The sequence below is a fragment of the Aulonocara stuartgranti genome, assembly GCF_965226115.1.
Source record: "Aulonocara stuartgranti genome assembly, chromosome: 23".
Lineage (NCBI taxonomy): Eukaryota > Metazoa > Chordata > Actinopteri > Cichliformes > Cichlidae > Aulonocara > Aulonocara stuartgranti.
Genome location: NC_138958.1, coordinates 29,815,981 through 29,832,342, shown reverse-complemented (window position 1 = coordinate 29,832,342; position 16,362 = coordinate 29,815,981). Strand labels below are relative to the sequence as shown.

At 40.0% G+C, this 16,362-nt stretch overlaps 1 protein-coding gene across 1 annotated transcript; it reads left to right on the top strand.

Moving 5' to 3' along the window:
* Positions 1-10,840: 10,840 nt before the first annotated feature.
* Positions 10,841-14,400, top strand: LOC309700176 (zinc finger MYM-type protein 1-like; the record flags this gene model as incomplete). Its single annotated transcript, XM_082523624.1, has 2 exons — positions 10,841-11,198; positions 11,972-14,400. The coding sequence occupies exon 2, from the start codon at positions 11,977-11,979 to the stop codon at positions 14,398-14,400; it is 2,424 nt and encodes an 807-aa protein (XP_082379750.1). The 5' UTR covers positions 10,841-11,198; positions 11,972-11,976.
* Positions 14,401-16,362: the final 1,962 nt, after the last annotated feature.

Genomic DNA, 16,362 nt, shown 5'->3' with positions numbered 1-16,362 from the left:
GGGAGTAAGCCAACAGCCAGGCAACAGAGGCGTCTACCATTGGGTGGCACCGGTCCTCCCACCAAATATCATTAACTTTTAATAACTTTATCAAGTATTTTACTGTTTAATGCTGCACATGTGTCTGAAAATTGTGTTTTCTACTCCAGTTTTCTACACTTCCTTGAAATCAAGACAGGGCAGAGAGGTCATACGGCCTCATTCTTGTTATGTTTTTGTCTTTAGTCCCTGTTTACTGCTGTTGAGTCACAAAATTGCCCTTTTGTCTGCAGCATCTTGCATTCAAAGCAAATCCACAATTTTGAGTCAGCCATGACACAGCAGCATCAAAGGTCATCTCCAGACACCAGCACCTTTGTCATTATTAAACTTTGGTTGGGAATTACAGTACAGGTAATAATTTAGTTTAGTTCTGCCGTAATAACCCTGTTTCATTCATAGACATTATTCTTTATTTCCATTTTTAAAGAGCATCATATTCTACATTAGGAGGCAGGGAGGTGCGGTAGTGGCATTTTTAATGTAAAAGACAGTAGTGAGATGCAGAAAATATCTTGTTGTGTATCTCTTATCAACTGATATAATCATTTATATATATATATATATATATATATATATATATATATATATATACACTCAACAAAAATATAAACGCAACACCTTTGTTTTTGCTCCCATTCCCCATGGGATGGACGTAGAGACCTAAAATTCATTCCAGATACACAATATAACCATCCCTCCCAAACAGTGGTCACAAATCAGTCCAAATGTGTGGTAGTGGGCACATCTGCCATATTGAGATAATCCATCCCACCTCACAGGTGTGCCACATCAGGATGCTGATCTGACATCATGAGTAGTGCACAGGTGTACCTCAGACTGCCCACAACAAAAGGCCACCCTGGAATGTGCAGTTTTTTGCGCTATTGGGGGTCTGGGGACCCAGAACCGGTCAGTATCTGGTGTGACCACCATTTGCCTCATGCAGTGCAACACATCGTCGCATGGAGTCTATCAGATTGTCAATTGTGGCCTGTGGAATGTTGGTCCACTCCACTTCAATGGCTGTGCGAGGTTGTTGGATATTCGTGGGAACTGGTACACGCTGTCGTATACGCCGGTCAAGCACATCCCGAACATGCTCAATGGGTGACATGTCCGGTGAGTATGCTGGCCATGCAAGAACTGGGACATTCTCAGCTGCCATCTGCCCTGAACAATGTGAACCATGATTCATCCGTGAAGCGCACACCTCTCCAACGTGCCAGATGCCATCGAATGTGAGCATTTGCCCACACAAGTCTGTTACGGCGACGAGCTGGAGTCAGGTCAAGACCCCGATGAGGACGACGGGCATGCAGTTGAGTGTCCCTGAGACGGTTTCTGACAGTTTGTGCAGAAATTGTTTGGTTGTGCAAACCAATTGTTCCAGCAGCTGTCTGGGTGGCTGGTCTCAGACGATCTTGGAGGTGAACCTGCTGGATGTGGAGGTCCTGGGCTGGTGTGGTTACACGAGGTCTGCGGTTGTGAGGCCGGTTGGATGTGCTGCCATATTCTCTGAAACGCCTGTGGAGACGGCTTATGGTTGAGAAATGAACATTCAATGCACGGGCGACAGATCTGGTTGACATTGCTGCTGTCAGCATGCCTATTGCACGCTCCCTCATTACTTGTGGCATCTGTGGCATTTTGCTGTGAGACAAAACTGCACATTCCAGGGTGGCCTTTTGTTGTGGGCAGTATAAGGTACACCTGTGCACTACTCATGATGTCAGATCAGCATCCTGATGTGGCACACCTGTGAGGTGGGATGGATTATCTCAATATAGCAGATGTGCCCACTACCACACATTTGGACTGATTTGTGACCACTGTTTGGGAGGGATGGTTATATTGTGTATCTGGAATGAATTTTAGGTCTCTACGTCCATCCCATGGGGAATGGGAGCAGTAACAAAGGTGTTGCGTTTATATTTTTGTTGAGTATATATATATATATATATATATATATATATAAAAATTCCCCACTCGCCCCTGTGGGCATTCAATCCTTCAAGCTCGGGTCCTCTACCAGAGGCTTGGGAGCTTGAGGGTCCTGCGCAGTATCTTAGCTGTTCCCAGGACTGCGCTCTTCTGGACAGAGATCTCCGCTGTTGTTCCCGGGATCTGCTGGAGCCACTTGCCTAGCTTGGGAGTCACTGCACCTTGTGCTCCAATTACCACTGGGACCACCGTCACCTTCACCCTCCACATCCTCTCAAGCTCTTCTCCGAGCCCTTGGTATTTCTCGAGCTTCTCGTGTTCCTTCTTCCTGATGTTGCTATCATTCAGAACCGCTACATCGATCACTACGGCCGTCTTCTTCTGTTTGTCTACCACCACTATGTCCGGTTGGTTAGCCACCACCATTTTGTCCGTCTGTATCTGGAAGTCCCACAGGATCTTAGCTCGGTCATTCTCCATCACCCTTGGGGTCATCTCCCATACATATAACCATCAGGATGATTTAACAGCTTATCCACAACAGGCCCACGTCAAGGCTGGAGTCTCTCCCACCTGAGAGGGTGTGAGGTAAAGTACACCCTGGACAAGTCACTTGTCCATCACAAGGCTAACACAGAGCGACAGACTGTCCCACATCCACACCTGCAGCCAATGTAGAAACACGAATTAATCTAACATGCCAGAGTAAAGTTATGCAAGTTATGCCACACGGAAAAGAACCTTCTTACTACAACACAGCCGTGCTCACAACTGCTCTGGAAAAATGCACACATCAAATGATTCCCAAACCAATCATTTATTTAATCAACAGTAGGCTGCCAGAAAGCTTTGCTGCCATTACATGACAACCAACTAAGAGGTCATACCATTGCTAACTTGACACATGTATGAGGGTTTGATGCAAGAGTCCCATTAATAACTGCATATGATACCTGCAGGGCCTCATTTCCCATCATCCCCACAGCCAGTGAATAGTCAGTCACTGTTAGGGCTTCTAGGTTTGCTGTTTGCCACATGACATTACAATATTTTTAGAATATCCACCATCGGTAAAAGAAACATTAAGGGTTGATACCCATAAATAAACACTCCTATTTTATTTCAGTCTCTAAAATGCCTGGGTAACATAAGAGTTAACAAGCCCAAGTTAAGTGTGGATGAACGAAGTTCTTTCACAGTCTAAAGGTAAATTTAAAACACTCCACCAAGTCCTCCTTTGCACCAATTAACTCAGCCCAATATTCCTTTCGCCGCTGCCTCATCGCAGTATTGAACATTTGGAAATGGCGTAGTACAAGCAGAGAAGAGTACAAATTGCCAGTTGTCTAGAGGGGAAACTGGTATAAATTAACTCCACTTGCAACATCATTTACAATTGCATTAGGTACAAATACTTGAAAATTGCTTTTTCATTGTGATCTAATGGCTTTTAATTGGGAAAAACAGTTTAAGTCTCCAGAGGAGATGTGATGAGGTGTGCCTACTGCATATTAAATCCTTGTGTTTGTGTGATGTCATCCTGTCATAACAATCCAGGAAACAGTGCATGCTCAATCCTACAGCCTGTGATTTAAAAACTAAAGATAAGTGATAAAGATAAGCTGACATTACAACCAAAAAACAACCACAAAAAAGTTACTTTCATTGTTTTCTGCTGTGCTGTTTGCACAAATTATCATCTCTTTAATACACACAAAAGTTTCACTTTCACACCTTTTTTTTCTTTAGCACTGAAAGCATTTCTGTGTAATTACAAACGGCAGTAAGCACAACTGTTACTCAAACCACAGTGTGTAGTGTTCATGAGACAAAGAAAAACACAAACAACAGTGGCTATTCTGAATATGGAAAGCACCAGGTGATGATACCAACACCATTAAGTGTAATTTCATCCTTTCTGGGGGATTATGGAAGATTATTGCTGTATTCACTACAGGATGTGTCTGAAAGTAAAAAGATTCAATGTTAAATTCATGTCTGTGACAATATGGTTGTTGAACTATGTTTACATCACAATAGAGCTGAAAAATTATCTTTGATACAGGATGATTTACAGTAGAGATTTAATGGGAATGCATATCAACCAGAAAAGTTATATATAAATAACTCTTGTGTGATATTGTTAATGATGCATAAATTAGCATAAGTAAAAGCAATTTGAATTATTTGCCCTGTGCTACTAACAGCTGTATCATCTCCACTATCTATTCTTTTTGTATGCAACACAAACTGGTTGCCTAATAACCAGAAATCCTTAACCTCTCTTCTACATCCATCTTTCACTCTAATATCCATTCAAAACAGGAAGTCTTACAACCACACAGCTATCGTGTAGTCTCTAAATTCATTGCTGTATTCCATTCCCAGAATTTGGCACCAACATGAAGGCATGCATCTATCCTGCCTTGTGTGAACAGTCATGGTTCTTGGTGGTAAAAGTGTGTGGAGGATGTCTTCTTGGCCCACTTTAGGCCCCTCAGTACCAACTTAGCATCGTTTAAACACCATAGCCAGATAAAGCACCATGTCACAAAGCTCCTGTCATCTCGAACTAAAGATGAGTAAGATGAGTAAGTCGGCTTGAAATTACCTAGAGCACCACTGGGATATAGGACAATGGAATATTCACATTGTAGACATGCAGCCAACAAATTGTGTGCCGCTGTCATGTTAGTGTGCACCAAAAATCTCAGAGGAATGTTTTTAGCATCTTGTTAAATCTGTGCCATGGAGAGTAAAGACAGCTCTGGAAGCAAAAGGCGAACCACCCTGGTACTAGCAAGGTATACCTAATAAAGTGGCTAGTGCGTGTGTGTAAACAGTTGATTAAAAAAGTAAGAACCTTCTGTACTGAGGGGATCTGGCTCTGTTATGCTGACCGTAACATTTTGTGGCATGGTTCAGGTCCATTTGTCCCTTCTCAGGGAAGGGTCACTTCTAATCAATACAAAGCTGTTCTGAGTGATAACATATATCCTATAAAGAAACACTGCTGTTCTGATGGGACTGGTTTGATGAGTGTGAAAATGAGGTAAACCATATTCTTTGGCTCTAGCTGTCATCAGATTTCATCCCTGTTAAATCCCTGTTAACTTATTTTGGGCAGCATTATCATCAAAACACCAAACAGAGATAATATCTACAGAAAAGGCTGGTGTTTATCTCTCCACTAGAGACAATCCCAGGCGAAATGAATCTGTTCTGGCAGTACATGGAGGCCCAACACCTTACTAAGATATTCTAAGTGGATTTACCTTCAATATGTCACCCATATGTTTGTATTTACTCTAAAGAGAGTGGGCTTCACAACCATTTAAGTGGATTTCTACAATCTGTTACAAGGGTGTCTTACACTTCTTCAGGCAGTCTGAGGTATGAGTCAGCTCTGTTCAGTGGTTGTATGTGTTTGTAAAAGTTGTGGACTCCTTGTGCTCCAGTCCCTTAGCTCATCCCTGCAGACTTCTATCAGCCTGCTAGTAATGAATCTGTGCCACTGCCCTCCTTTGACATGCCAAATGGATAGATCTTTCCTTTATCTTCCACATTCTTAAAATAAATTACACCACACAAGTAAAAGACAAGCAATTCCGCTGCAGCAGAGATTGTTTGCATTCGTCCCGATTGTGTTTTTTTTTATGGCTTTGTTTGGCAGCGATCTCTCTGACTTCACTTGAACAGCTGGAAATCCATTTCCTCCCTCTCCAAAGTTAAACATGCAAAATGTTTGTTTCTATGATTCATGTTTTGTTTGCCATAGCAAACGTGTACACACAGATAAGCAAACAGCGCTTTCCTCCGACCGAGCTTAAGCAGTTGACTTTGTTCATTTTTCATCAGCAGTGACTGAAATTCAAAGTGTCGTCAGATAAAGTCCATGTGTCTACAAAGCCTCTGTTTTTATTAATTAAAAATGGAGAGTTATTTTCGAGTGTCAATCTTTTTTTTTTATTTTTCCTTCTTTTTCCTATGCCGTGCCATGAATAGCATTAACTGGGTCTTACTGCGGCAATGGTATTGAGATACTGGTGATAAATTTACCCCTGGAAATTCATATTGATCTTTAGGAACAGTAGGCATTTCAGTTCACAAACAGGTAAAAAAAAAAAAAAGAAAAGCAGGTACCTCTTTTCTAGCTGTCAAGTATGTAATCTTGCTAAAAAAAAAAAAGATGACTGGTTTTGTTAGCCGTAGCTAGCAAATGATACCCAGTGACAATGATTTTGAATGTTTCAGGCTCATTTGTTTTTACATCAATGTCTAAACACTGAAAATATAAAAGCAATGAGTTAAAGAAAAAAACTATTGTGCAAAAAAAAAAAATCCAAGTGTGAAGTCCTGCAGTTGTAGCAAACACAACATGCTAAAGTGGCTACGTTAGGCTGGTCCACAAGTGAGTCAATCATTGGAGACTCCCAAGTTAAAACTGTCCATGTCATCAGGACAGGTAATTAATTTATTGTAAACTTTATTCAAAATTTCATTAAAGCTTAAAGTTATGCATAATTAAAAGAATGGCTCTTTGAATGGTAAGTGGGTGCTGAAACAACTGCACCTGCTAGCTTTTTGCTAGCCATCATCTCAGTTATTTCAAATCACTAAAATTGATCTTTTCTATATATTTGGGGCATAACTAGAAAATAATCACTTGTTGTGCTAATTTTACGTACAATCCATGCTGCAGTTTAGTACTTGATAGCAGGAATTTGCATTTGCTGGTCTGTACAGTTGTCAGTCAAATGTCCGATTACTTTTGAGCCTCTGAAAATGGGGGACTGTGTATAAACATTGTAGTAATTCCTAAGCAGTTGACACAATAATTTTGTTTAACCCCTTGAATTAAAGATGAAAGGTATCTACTTCAATCATATCTTAACTGTCGAATTTCAGAGGCAAAATAATAAAAAAATGTCCAAAGAGCTAACTGTAAAACTGATTTTGGGTGCTGTTTTTACCAGATTTAATGCATTTTTCAGCCCAGCAAAGGTAGTGTGAATATTTCCTGTGTTTAGGTATCTGTAATTGTACAAAGCAATCTTCTAATTTGAGGGAGGTCATATGAGAGTCACTCATTAATTTTCATGAAATGAACCTGCTACAAATAATAGCCCTTCCCGCCTTCATTACAGCTATACAGGGGGGAAATGTCATATAATTCCTCTTGTTTTAAGTGTATTAAAGCTTATATTTATGCATAATTGTGATTATAAATGACTGCTAACATTGCTATTAATAGAGTGTCCGTACCTGTATGCAAAAATTCAAAGTATGAGCATGAGCGAGAGTAGTTAAAACATGGTAATCTCTGGTTGGCCGATGTTTGTTTGAAGGTCAGAATATATGTAGAAGTCTGTAATTATTTGAAAAAACATAATTTTCCATCACAGCTATGCAAGAGTATAGATCGAGATATAGATATTAATAACCACCCTAAATGCCACAACATTAACATAGGTTTATTTGCCCTTTAATAAATGTGTTTGAGTAACAAAGTAAAAGCTGTAATTTAAAAGAAATAACACTAAAGAAGGTTCAGCTCCCCAGACTCTTCAAATCTTGTAAAACTGCCCAGAGCCTCGTAACAAGACGTCATCAGGGCCACAGTTTCATGAGCAGCTGAGGGGGATGCTAGTTAAATGCCTCAGAAAGTTTTACACTGTGAAGGGGTAATATATATATATATATATATATATATATATATATATATATATATATATATATATATATATATATATATATATATATATATATATATATATAGGGCCTTTCATCACTTGCACAGGTAACTTTAAAAAAAATACTAAAATTATATATACATATATAATTTTTGTATTTTTTTTAAAGTTATCTGTCAACCCTGTGAGTCAGAAATGCTGAGCTCCATGTTGGCTAGAGGGAAAATAAAACTGACACAGGTGTCAGCTTCACTCGTCTTCTTCAGAATTCAATTTTATACTGCCAATGAAATTCCACATTCACTGCTATTTTTAGATAGCACATATACTGTATTGACCCATTTCCTTATGCAAATGAATCCATTAAAACAGTTATTAGGAGAAAATCCATTATGCTCATGTTACAATGGCTGGGATGCACGTCGCTGTTATTCAGGTCAAAGTTTTTGGTGGTGCTATTATGACTGCCGAGCAACAGCGAGCTGGCGAGGCGAGGGCCTTTCATCACTTGCTCATTTGCCAACATCTGGATATGGTCTTAACAGTCACATTCATGCTGTTTATTTCCATATAAATAAAGCACATCCATTAAAATTGGGGTGTGAATTTAATCTAGAGGCAGGTATATCTGCAATATCACCCCGTTATTTGTGTGTGGGGGGAAATATACAGCCACTGCAAATACTCCCAGCTCATTATTTTTGTTATATTTAATTCATGTTTGGCATAACTTTTTTTTTTGCGTGGGAGCCAGTCCCCCAAAAGGAAACTTGTTACAACGCAGACTTAAATCATGGCTGTGTTCAAGCACAAAGTCGATGATCATAGCTGATGGAAACAGCTTAAATAAGATGCTGATTTTGGGCGTTGTATATGAGAACAGCAGGTAATCACATTTGATCATCGAATTGTCTGCTGTTGAAATTCAATCACAACACAGGTCATGACCAAAATGACCTCATCGTGAAAAGAACTGAGGCGTACAGGGGACTTCTTTACTGCTGTGAAATCGCTTTCTCTGGCATCTACTTAGCCAGGCACAGATCAGCTCTAATCACAGTCAACATAATGGTTTTGAGAAGTCATTCCGGCTTTCCATCTTCGTGGTGATGGCGGAGAATTATGCATCAAATCCTGCTCCCGCCATCTCTTGAAGATGCTCACTGCACATTAAATTTGGATCATGTCGGATTATCCCAAAGGCCAGGGCACACTGTGAGCACCACGCTGTCCAAAATGACTTCAGCCTTCAGTGACCAAATGCATCAGAACCTCAAAAAGAGGACACAAAGCTTATAAATGTTGCACATTTTTCACATTTTAGAAAGATCCCTCCAGCTCAAGGCCCGGAAACAACGAGTTCCTGAATCTTTATCATTATTTATGAAAGGCTCTAACATTTAAATAAAAGAAACACACTCCCATTTAGCTTCTGTGTCTCCCTCACATCAGGTATATCACCTGTGGCAGCTGAATTTACCCCAAGCTTAGTGAGGAGACAGTTTTCAGACAAGCAGAGCTCAGCATCACTGGGTTGCTCCAACCCCTTTCTGCTCTCTCTTTTGCTGTCAGGTACATCTGTACATGAGTTTGTTTTTGATGCTTTGTTGCCGTCTTTGTGAAAGACAAACTCTGTCGCCTCACAACATCTGTTGCATGCTAATTCCTTGCCAGTGGTGGGCGGCTGTAATGTTTTCGGTGCTTTTTGAGAGTGCCACAGGGCTAACAAACAAGTTAGAATTTTGATTATGAAAGAGAAAAGAGGGGAGGGTTAAGAATAAGCCTTGTGCTGATCTCGGTGCGCTCGTAAAACTGCAGCAGTTGTTAATTTATTACATGCATTATTAAGTCTGTAAGTGGAGAAACAATTCGTGTGTCGACTCCTGCAAGTTAATGAAAACAGAAAAAGAAAATTAAAAGGGAAAAAAAGGGGTTTTTTGCCTGCTTGTCAACTTTCTATGTGACTCAGACTGTTGGGTTCAGATTGGGCTGTATCAGATCTCTGAGTGGTTTTTTGTTTTTGTTTGTTTTGTGTTGGTACTGTACTAGTCCAGGTAACTTGAGGTACTGTATGTTTTAATCAATTATTAAGAAGATCTGTCATCACCTGTATCTTTTCAGCTTTTTTAGAAAAGCTGAAAAGAGATAGCAGAGGTAGAGAGAGAAGTAAAGACCCAACTAAAGGACTCAAATGTGATCATAAAGCAAATCTGTTTACAGCTCGACAGCTGTTTGTTTTAGTATATTTTACTATTGGATGTCTTGATGCATGCTCAATCATCCAGGTAAGTAAATCCCAAAAGCTTGATTCTGTTCATCTGAACACTTGAAAACGCTACATCCATTTGAACAGAATCAACCTTTTGGGATTTATCATTTTAGTCTCTTTGCTCAAGTTTTAGAATTAGGGCCAAAATGTGTTGGACAAAGACACAGTCCTTGTAGTTCTGCCTCTGTACAGGAACACAATGGATTCTAAATCAAGGCGTCAGACAGTTTCATGGCCAGGTGAGGCCTTGCTTTTTCATTGCAAATGAAGCATTTGTATTTTAAAACTTTTCACTGTAAAGTTATATATGAGGCCCAAAGAGATGACAGAGAAACCAGAGAGAGCAAAAACTTTAACAACCTAAATCAACAAGGTCTTAAAGCTCTTAAAGGGCACAGAATACGACTACAGTCCATGATGGCAGAATTATTTCTATGGTTAAGAAGAATAATTGACCAAGTGAAGAATATTTTTGAGGAGGCAGATATCTCACTCTGAAAGTCTACAATCAAAAAAACGCCTTCATGAAGGGAAATGCAGGGAGTGTACAATGAGGTAAACCACTGGTTACACTCACAGGAAGTAGACTTTGATAGAAAACATGTAAAAGAGTCGACACAACTGCGGAAAAAACAAAAACAAACAAACATTGGACTGAAGAAGATTAACTGAAGATTGACTTGTACCAGAATAATAGGTAGAAAAATGTACTGAGAAGAATATGAAGGACCCATGAGCTGAAGCACACCACATTATCTCTCAATCATAGTGGAGGCAGTATTATGGCCGGGCAAGTATGGCTGCCATTAGAATCAGGTGGCTAGTTTTCGCCGATGACACGACTGCTGACAAAAGTAACAGGATGAATTCTAAAGCGTGAAGCTTTATACTCAGTGCCGTAGCTCCGCAAACGCACATAACGCACACTGCGTAGGGCACCAAATGGCCGGTAGGGCACCAAAAAAATCAGGGTCGTAAAAAAAAAAAGTAAACCATATTAATACTATAAATATCATATGCATTAATATGGTTAAACAATACAAAAGCAACATAAAACAATTTTCCCGAGAAAAGGGGTGAATCTGCTTTGTGCCCTGTCTCCAGTCTCCTCCTGGTGCCCCCCCACTCCCAGTGGTCTGTTCTATAATTGGTAAACACCTGTTTGAACGTGGCCTCGAAACGGCAACAGGAGTCGGGAGCGGAGAAAAGAAAGAAGAAGAGGAAGCGTGATGAAACTCAGGCGTCGCTTGCCGGTAAGGCAATGTTTAAATAATAATAATAAAAAAAGTTCATTATTGTAGCCCTTGCTTGCACGCTCATGTCCGTCAACTCTGTGATAGCTCCTGTTAGCAGTGTTCATACTGTGTTAACAAATGTTGCAAATGATTGATGTTGGGTAGTTTGTTTACGTTGTGGATATGAATATAGAATGGACTACTAAAAGCAACTCATCATGGTCACTCAATTGACGGTTTTCAGATAACGTTAGCAATCGTGACTCACGATTGCTAACGTTATCGTGATTCGTGAGACTAGCATTTCCCTCCTCAGGTTGCTAGCTGGCTAATTAACTACTGATTAACCTTAACTTTGGGATAGGTCAGTGATGCAGTCAAGTATTATTATCAGATTAGACAAGATTACTTTGTATGTTGCTGCATTTCAGGATATCTATAAAGACGCATATCTTATTTATGCCATTGACGTCTGAACACATAAATAGTTCTCGTCTTTCTTTAGGTTCATAGATCAAGGGCGACATCTGTTGGTGAAACTGTAATATGAAACCTATATCTTCCAGTAATATAGATTTCCTACTTGCGCATTTATATCAAATTATGTACAGCATGTTTATATTGCCATTTGCCATTATGAAAATCTATACATGTAAAATATAGTTAGTAATTTTTAAATGTACCAGTGACTTACTTAATTTATTAGTCTTATAATGCAATCTTTCGTAGGCCTACTGTAGATTCAAAATTGTATTTCTGTAAAATCCCTGAATATTTTCTCTTGTATGCAGGGTCAATGCTTAAATATGTTCAAGGAGGATCTCAAGGACAGGATGAACCATCCAGTAGTAGTGCCATCCCTGGACATCAACCACCAGCCATTGTAGACCCTGCAACAATCCCTAGCCAAGAAGAACAAGAACCATCAACCACCAGTTCAGGTACAGTTCCATACACAAGTACCACTGAGAGTCCTGTCACTGAGAGACTATCAGAAAGTGACACTGTGGAGACATGTGTGCCCCCTTCAACCGATCCTGCTCTTTGGCCAGCTCACATTGTAGATGCTGATCGTGTTGAAATTGTGCGGAGAGGTCCTTTTAATGTCAGCTCTGATTTTAATTTTCCAAAGGGGCCTGATGGAAGAGCATTTCACACTAGCCTTAAGTTCAAAATTCTTCCCAATGGAGAAAAGGTTCACCGGAGCTGGTTAGTGTACTCACCGCAGAACAATGCTGTGTTCTGCTTTGCATGTAAGCTTTTCAGTGTGAAGGATATAAAGCTGAGTACAGAGGGCTTCAGTGACTGGTCGAACATCAACATCCGTTTGAGGGGTCATGAGTGTAGCCAAGACCACATACAGTGCATGCTTAAGTGGAGAGAACTGGACACACGGCTAAAGAAAAGCATGGCAATAGATCAACAGGAGTTGACCTTACTAGAGGCAGAAAGGAAAAAGTGGCGAGAGATTCTCAAACGATTACTCTCAATAACTCTCTCACTGGCTTCCAGAAATTTGTCTTTTAGGGGCTCTTCTGACTGTCTTTATGAGCCGGACAATGGCAACTTCTTGAAGGAAGTAGAGCTTATGGCAACATATGACCTTGTAATGGCAAATCACTTGGCCAACATAAAAGATGAAGGTTCCCACACACATTACCTCAGCCCTGAGACACAGAACGAACTAATTCAGATTATCTCTTCAGAAACATTCCGCGCCATTGTGAAGCAAATCCAGTTGGCAAAATACTTCTCCATCATTCTTGACTGTACTCCAGATGTGAGTCACACTGAACAAATGTCAGTCATAGTACGCATTGTTTGTTTCCAAGCACAACCAGATATTAAAGAATACTTTCTTGGCTATATAAATGTGGAGCAAACAACTGGCCTTAACCTGTCCAATGTTGTCCTTGACAAGTTGAAGGAGCTTGGCATTCCATTTGAAAACTGTCGAGGACAGGCCTATGACAATGGGGCCAACATGAAGGGGAAGAAGCAAGGTGTTCAGGCCAGACTGCTACAATTAAACCCGAGAGCATTGTTTGTGCCTTGTGGAGCTCACACGATGAATCTGGTCATAGCTGATGCTGCCAAGTCCTCTCCAGATGCAACTGGCTACTTTGGGTATTTGCAGAAGTTGTTCAATTTCTTTTCCAGTGCCACCCAGCGATGGGCCATTTTAACAAAACATGTGAAATTGACACTTAAATCTTGGAGTGACGTTAGATGGGAAAGCAGGCTTCAAAGTGTAACTGCTGTCCGGAGTCAGACAAAAGAAGTGAGGGATGCTCTCCTGGAGGCCAGAGAAGCTGTAAGTGATGCAGTCGCAAAGGTGGAGGCTCAAGTGCTTGCTGAGGAAGTAGCCTCATTTCGATTTTTGATTTGCTCCATCGTGTGGTGTGAACTTCTTACAATCACAAACCAGGTGAACAAGTTACTACAGTCCAGCTCCATGCAGCTCGATGTTGCTGTCAGGCTCATTGACACTGCCAAAAGTAACCTCTCTAAATACAGACAGTCTGGGTTTGATGAGGCTGTGTCAGCTGCCAAAGAACTCTGTGAGGCCCTGAACATAGAACCACAGTTGAAGGAGAAAAGGCTCAGGAGCACAAAAAGGCAGTTTGCATATGAAGCTGTTGATGAGCCCCTCCATGATGCCCTTAAAAAGCTTGAGGTCACATTTTTCAATTGTGTTGTGGACTCTGCTTTAATCTCCCTACAGGAGAGGTTTGAGACCATGAATCAAGTGAAGGAGAAATATGGAGTGCTGCTTGATTTCAGCAAAGTGAATGGGATGTCCAAGGAGGATTTAAAAAAACACTGCACTGAAGTACAGAAGACACTGACAGATAAGGGAGTAGCTGACATTGATGGACCTGAGATGATGCAGGAAATCATCAACCTTCCTCAGCTGCCACCACAGACGTCTGCTTTGGAAATGCTGTCATTTTTACATGACAATCAGCTTCAAGAGGTATATCCCAATCTGTGGATTGCTCTGCGTATTGCACTGACCCTGCCTGTCACAGTTGCCTCTGCTGAGCGAAGCTTTTCAAAGCTCAAACTCATTAAAACGTACCTGCGTTCATCAATGGGGCAGGAACGTTTAAGTGGTCTGGCTGTTATCAGCATCAATGGTGACGTGGCTCAGAAGCTATCATATGATGACCTTATAGCTGATTTTGCAACCAGAAAATGCAGGCGTGTGCCTCTCTAGGCCCTAGAGAGGCACACGCCTGCATTTTCTGGTTGTCAGAGTATGCCCTAGAGTCTAGGGCATACTCTGACAACGAATTGTAAAAATGTTTAACATAGTTACTTAAGGAATGTGGCTTTTGTGTTCAAATTCTTATTTTTCTTATTTAAGTTTCTTATTTAAATTCTATTGTGAAACTATTTGTAAATATATTAATAATAATACTATTATATTATATATATTATTTTTTTATAAAAAAAATTACACATTATTGCCAGGCTCTTTGTTCTTGTTCCAATGTTCAATTTTTGTTTCAGTATTTATTTGTAACAGTATTTTTAACCTCCTTTAACCTTATTTATTTGTTTAACTGTCATGTTTGTTGTTATTTAATTAAACAAATTCCACTGAGAAATTCAAAAGTATTAATGTTTTTTTGTTTTTTTTTCAGTGGCGGGGGGGGGGGGGCACCATAAAGCATTTGTGCTTAGGGCACCCAAATGGCTAGCAACGGCCCTGTTTATACTCTCTCCTCAGATTTAGCTAAATATAGCAAAACTGATCAGACAGCATTTCACAGTGTAAATCAATTTCTAGCAAAAGCATACAGGGGGAAAAAGTAGAGCTGTCCACCACAAGGCACAGGGGGCAGATTTAGCCCAAGAAAGGTCAGAATCAGACCAACTGAGATTTTTCGTACTAATTCATACTGATAAAGACATCCACCATTGTCATTCATACTACACCAAAGTAATTAAGTAATAGAAAAACAATAGAAAGATCCACTGTCTACTAAAAAATTTTTTTAACAATGGGTCCAAAGGGGGAAAAGGAACATTTTCTGTATTTTAACTGAAAATCAGAGATGTGCTGTTGAAATTGCACTTCTTCTTCCTATATTACAATGGGGTTTTGCTGGTTTGGCCAACTTAAGCTCATAGTGAGCTGCGTGCGGCCCACGATGTCAAATAAGTTTGACATCCCTGCTCTAGAATGACACTCCTAAGACATGAATCCCTCAGCAAAAATTATGTACCCCAAATTTAATCAGTCTTAAATTCCTTTTTATTTCTAAGCTTTTGTAACCTGCATGTCTTAACATTTAAATGGTAATTGCTGCAATGCCAAAGTTTACAATTTCCCCCATCTTTGTACACAATCACATCATTTCTGTACCATAAAAGTGTCATATACTGCATTTCAACGTTTCTCAAAAAACGTTTCCCTCCCTTTGTAGTTTTATTGATGGCTTAAAACACCAACATAAGAATTCACAGCTAATGTTCATGTTGGTTCAAATCCAAAAGAGTGTACTGCTAAAAATCTAATTTTCCTACTAAAATATCACAGAGCAATTTCACAGAACTTTACAAGCTTATTTATTTATTTATTTTACTCTTAACCCTGATGTAACATGCCTCATTTCTCTCTGAGAGGGTGGCAGAATTTTGATATTATATGCACTATAAAGTGGAAAAGATATTAGAATAGACAAGAAGAGTCAAACTAAGTCAAAAGCACCGCATGAGTCAACACACCAAATGAGCGTTATACTACAAAAGCAGCATTTCTTCTGCGTTTACTGTGAAGGCGGAAGGAACAAAGTGTAACTGCAGAGGTTTTTCTGACCCGTGGGCATTTTAAAGCCCTATGCGATGAAACAATGGGCTCCAAAGAACTTTTTAACTCAAACATTGAATCTTAGTGGGTGAAATATTGAATAAATAAAAGAACACACAGTCGCGCTTCAAATTAATATTTAATGTGCCGCGAAGACGCTGGTGCACAAGTTCCCCAGTATGCTTTTAGCACAGGACAAGTATGCGGTGGCCCACCAGCAGTCATTCAGATGCAAACAGAAGAGCATTTGTTGAATGGATAACTCAGTCTAACAATCAGAATATTTATGGCTTCCTGTAGATGGAATTTCCACTGGATCCCATAAAGTTTTGATGTCTAAAACTTTGATGAAAATGAATCACG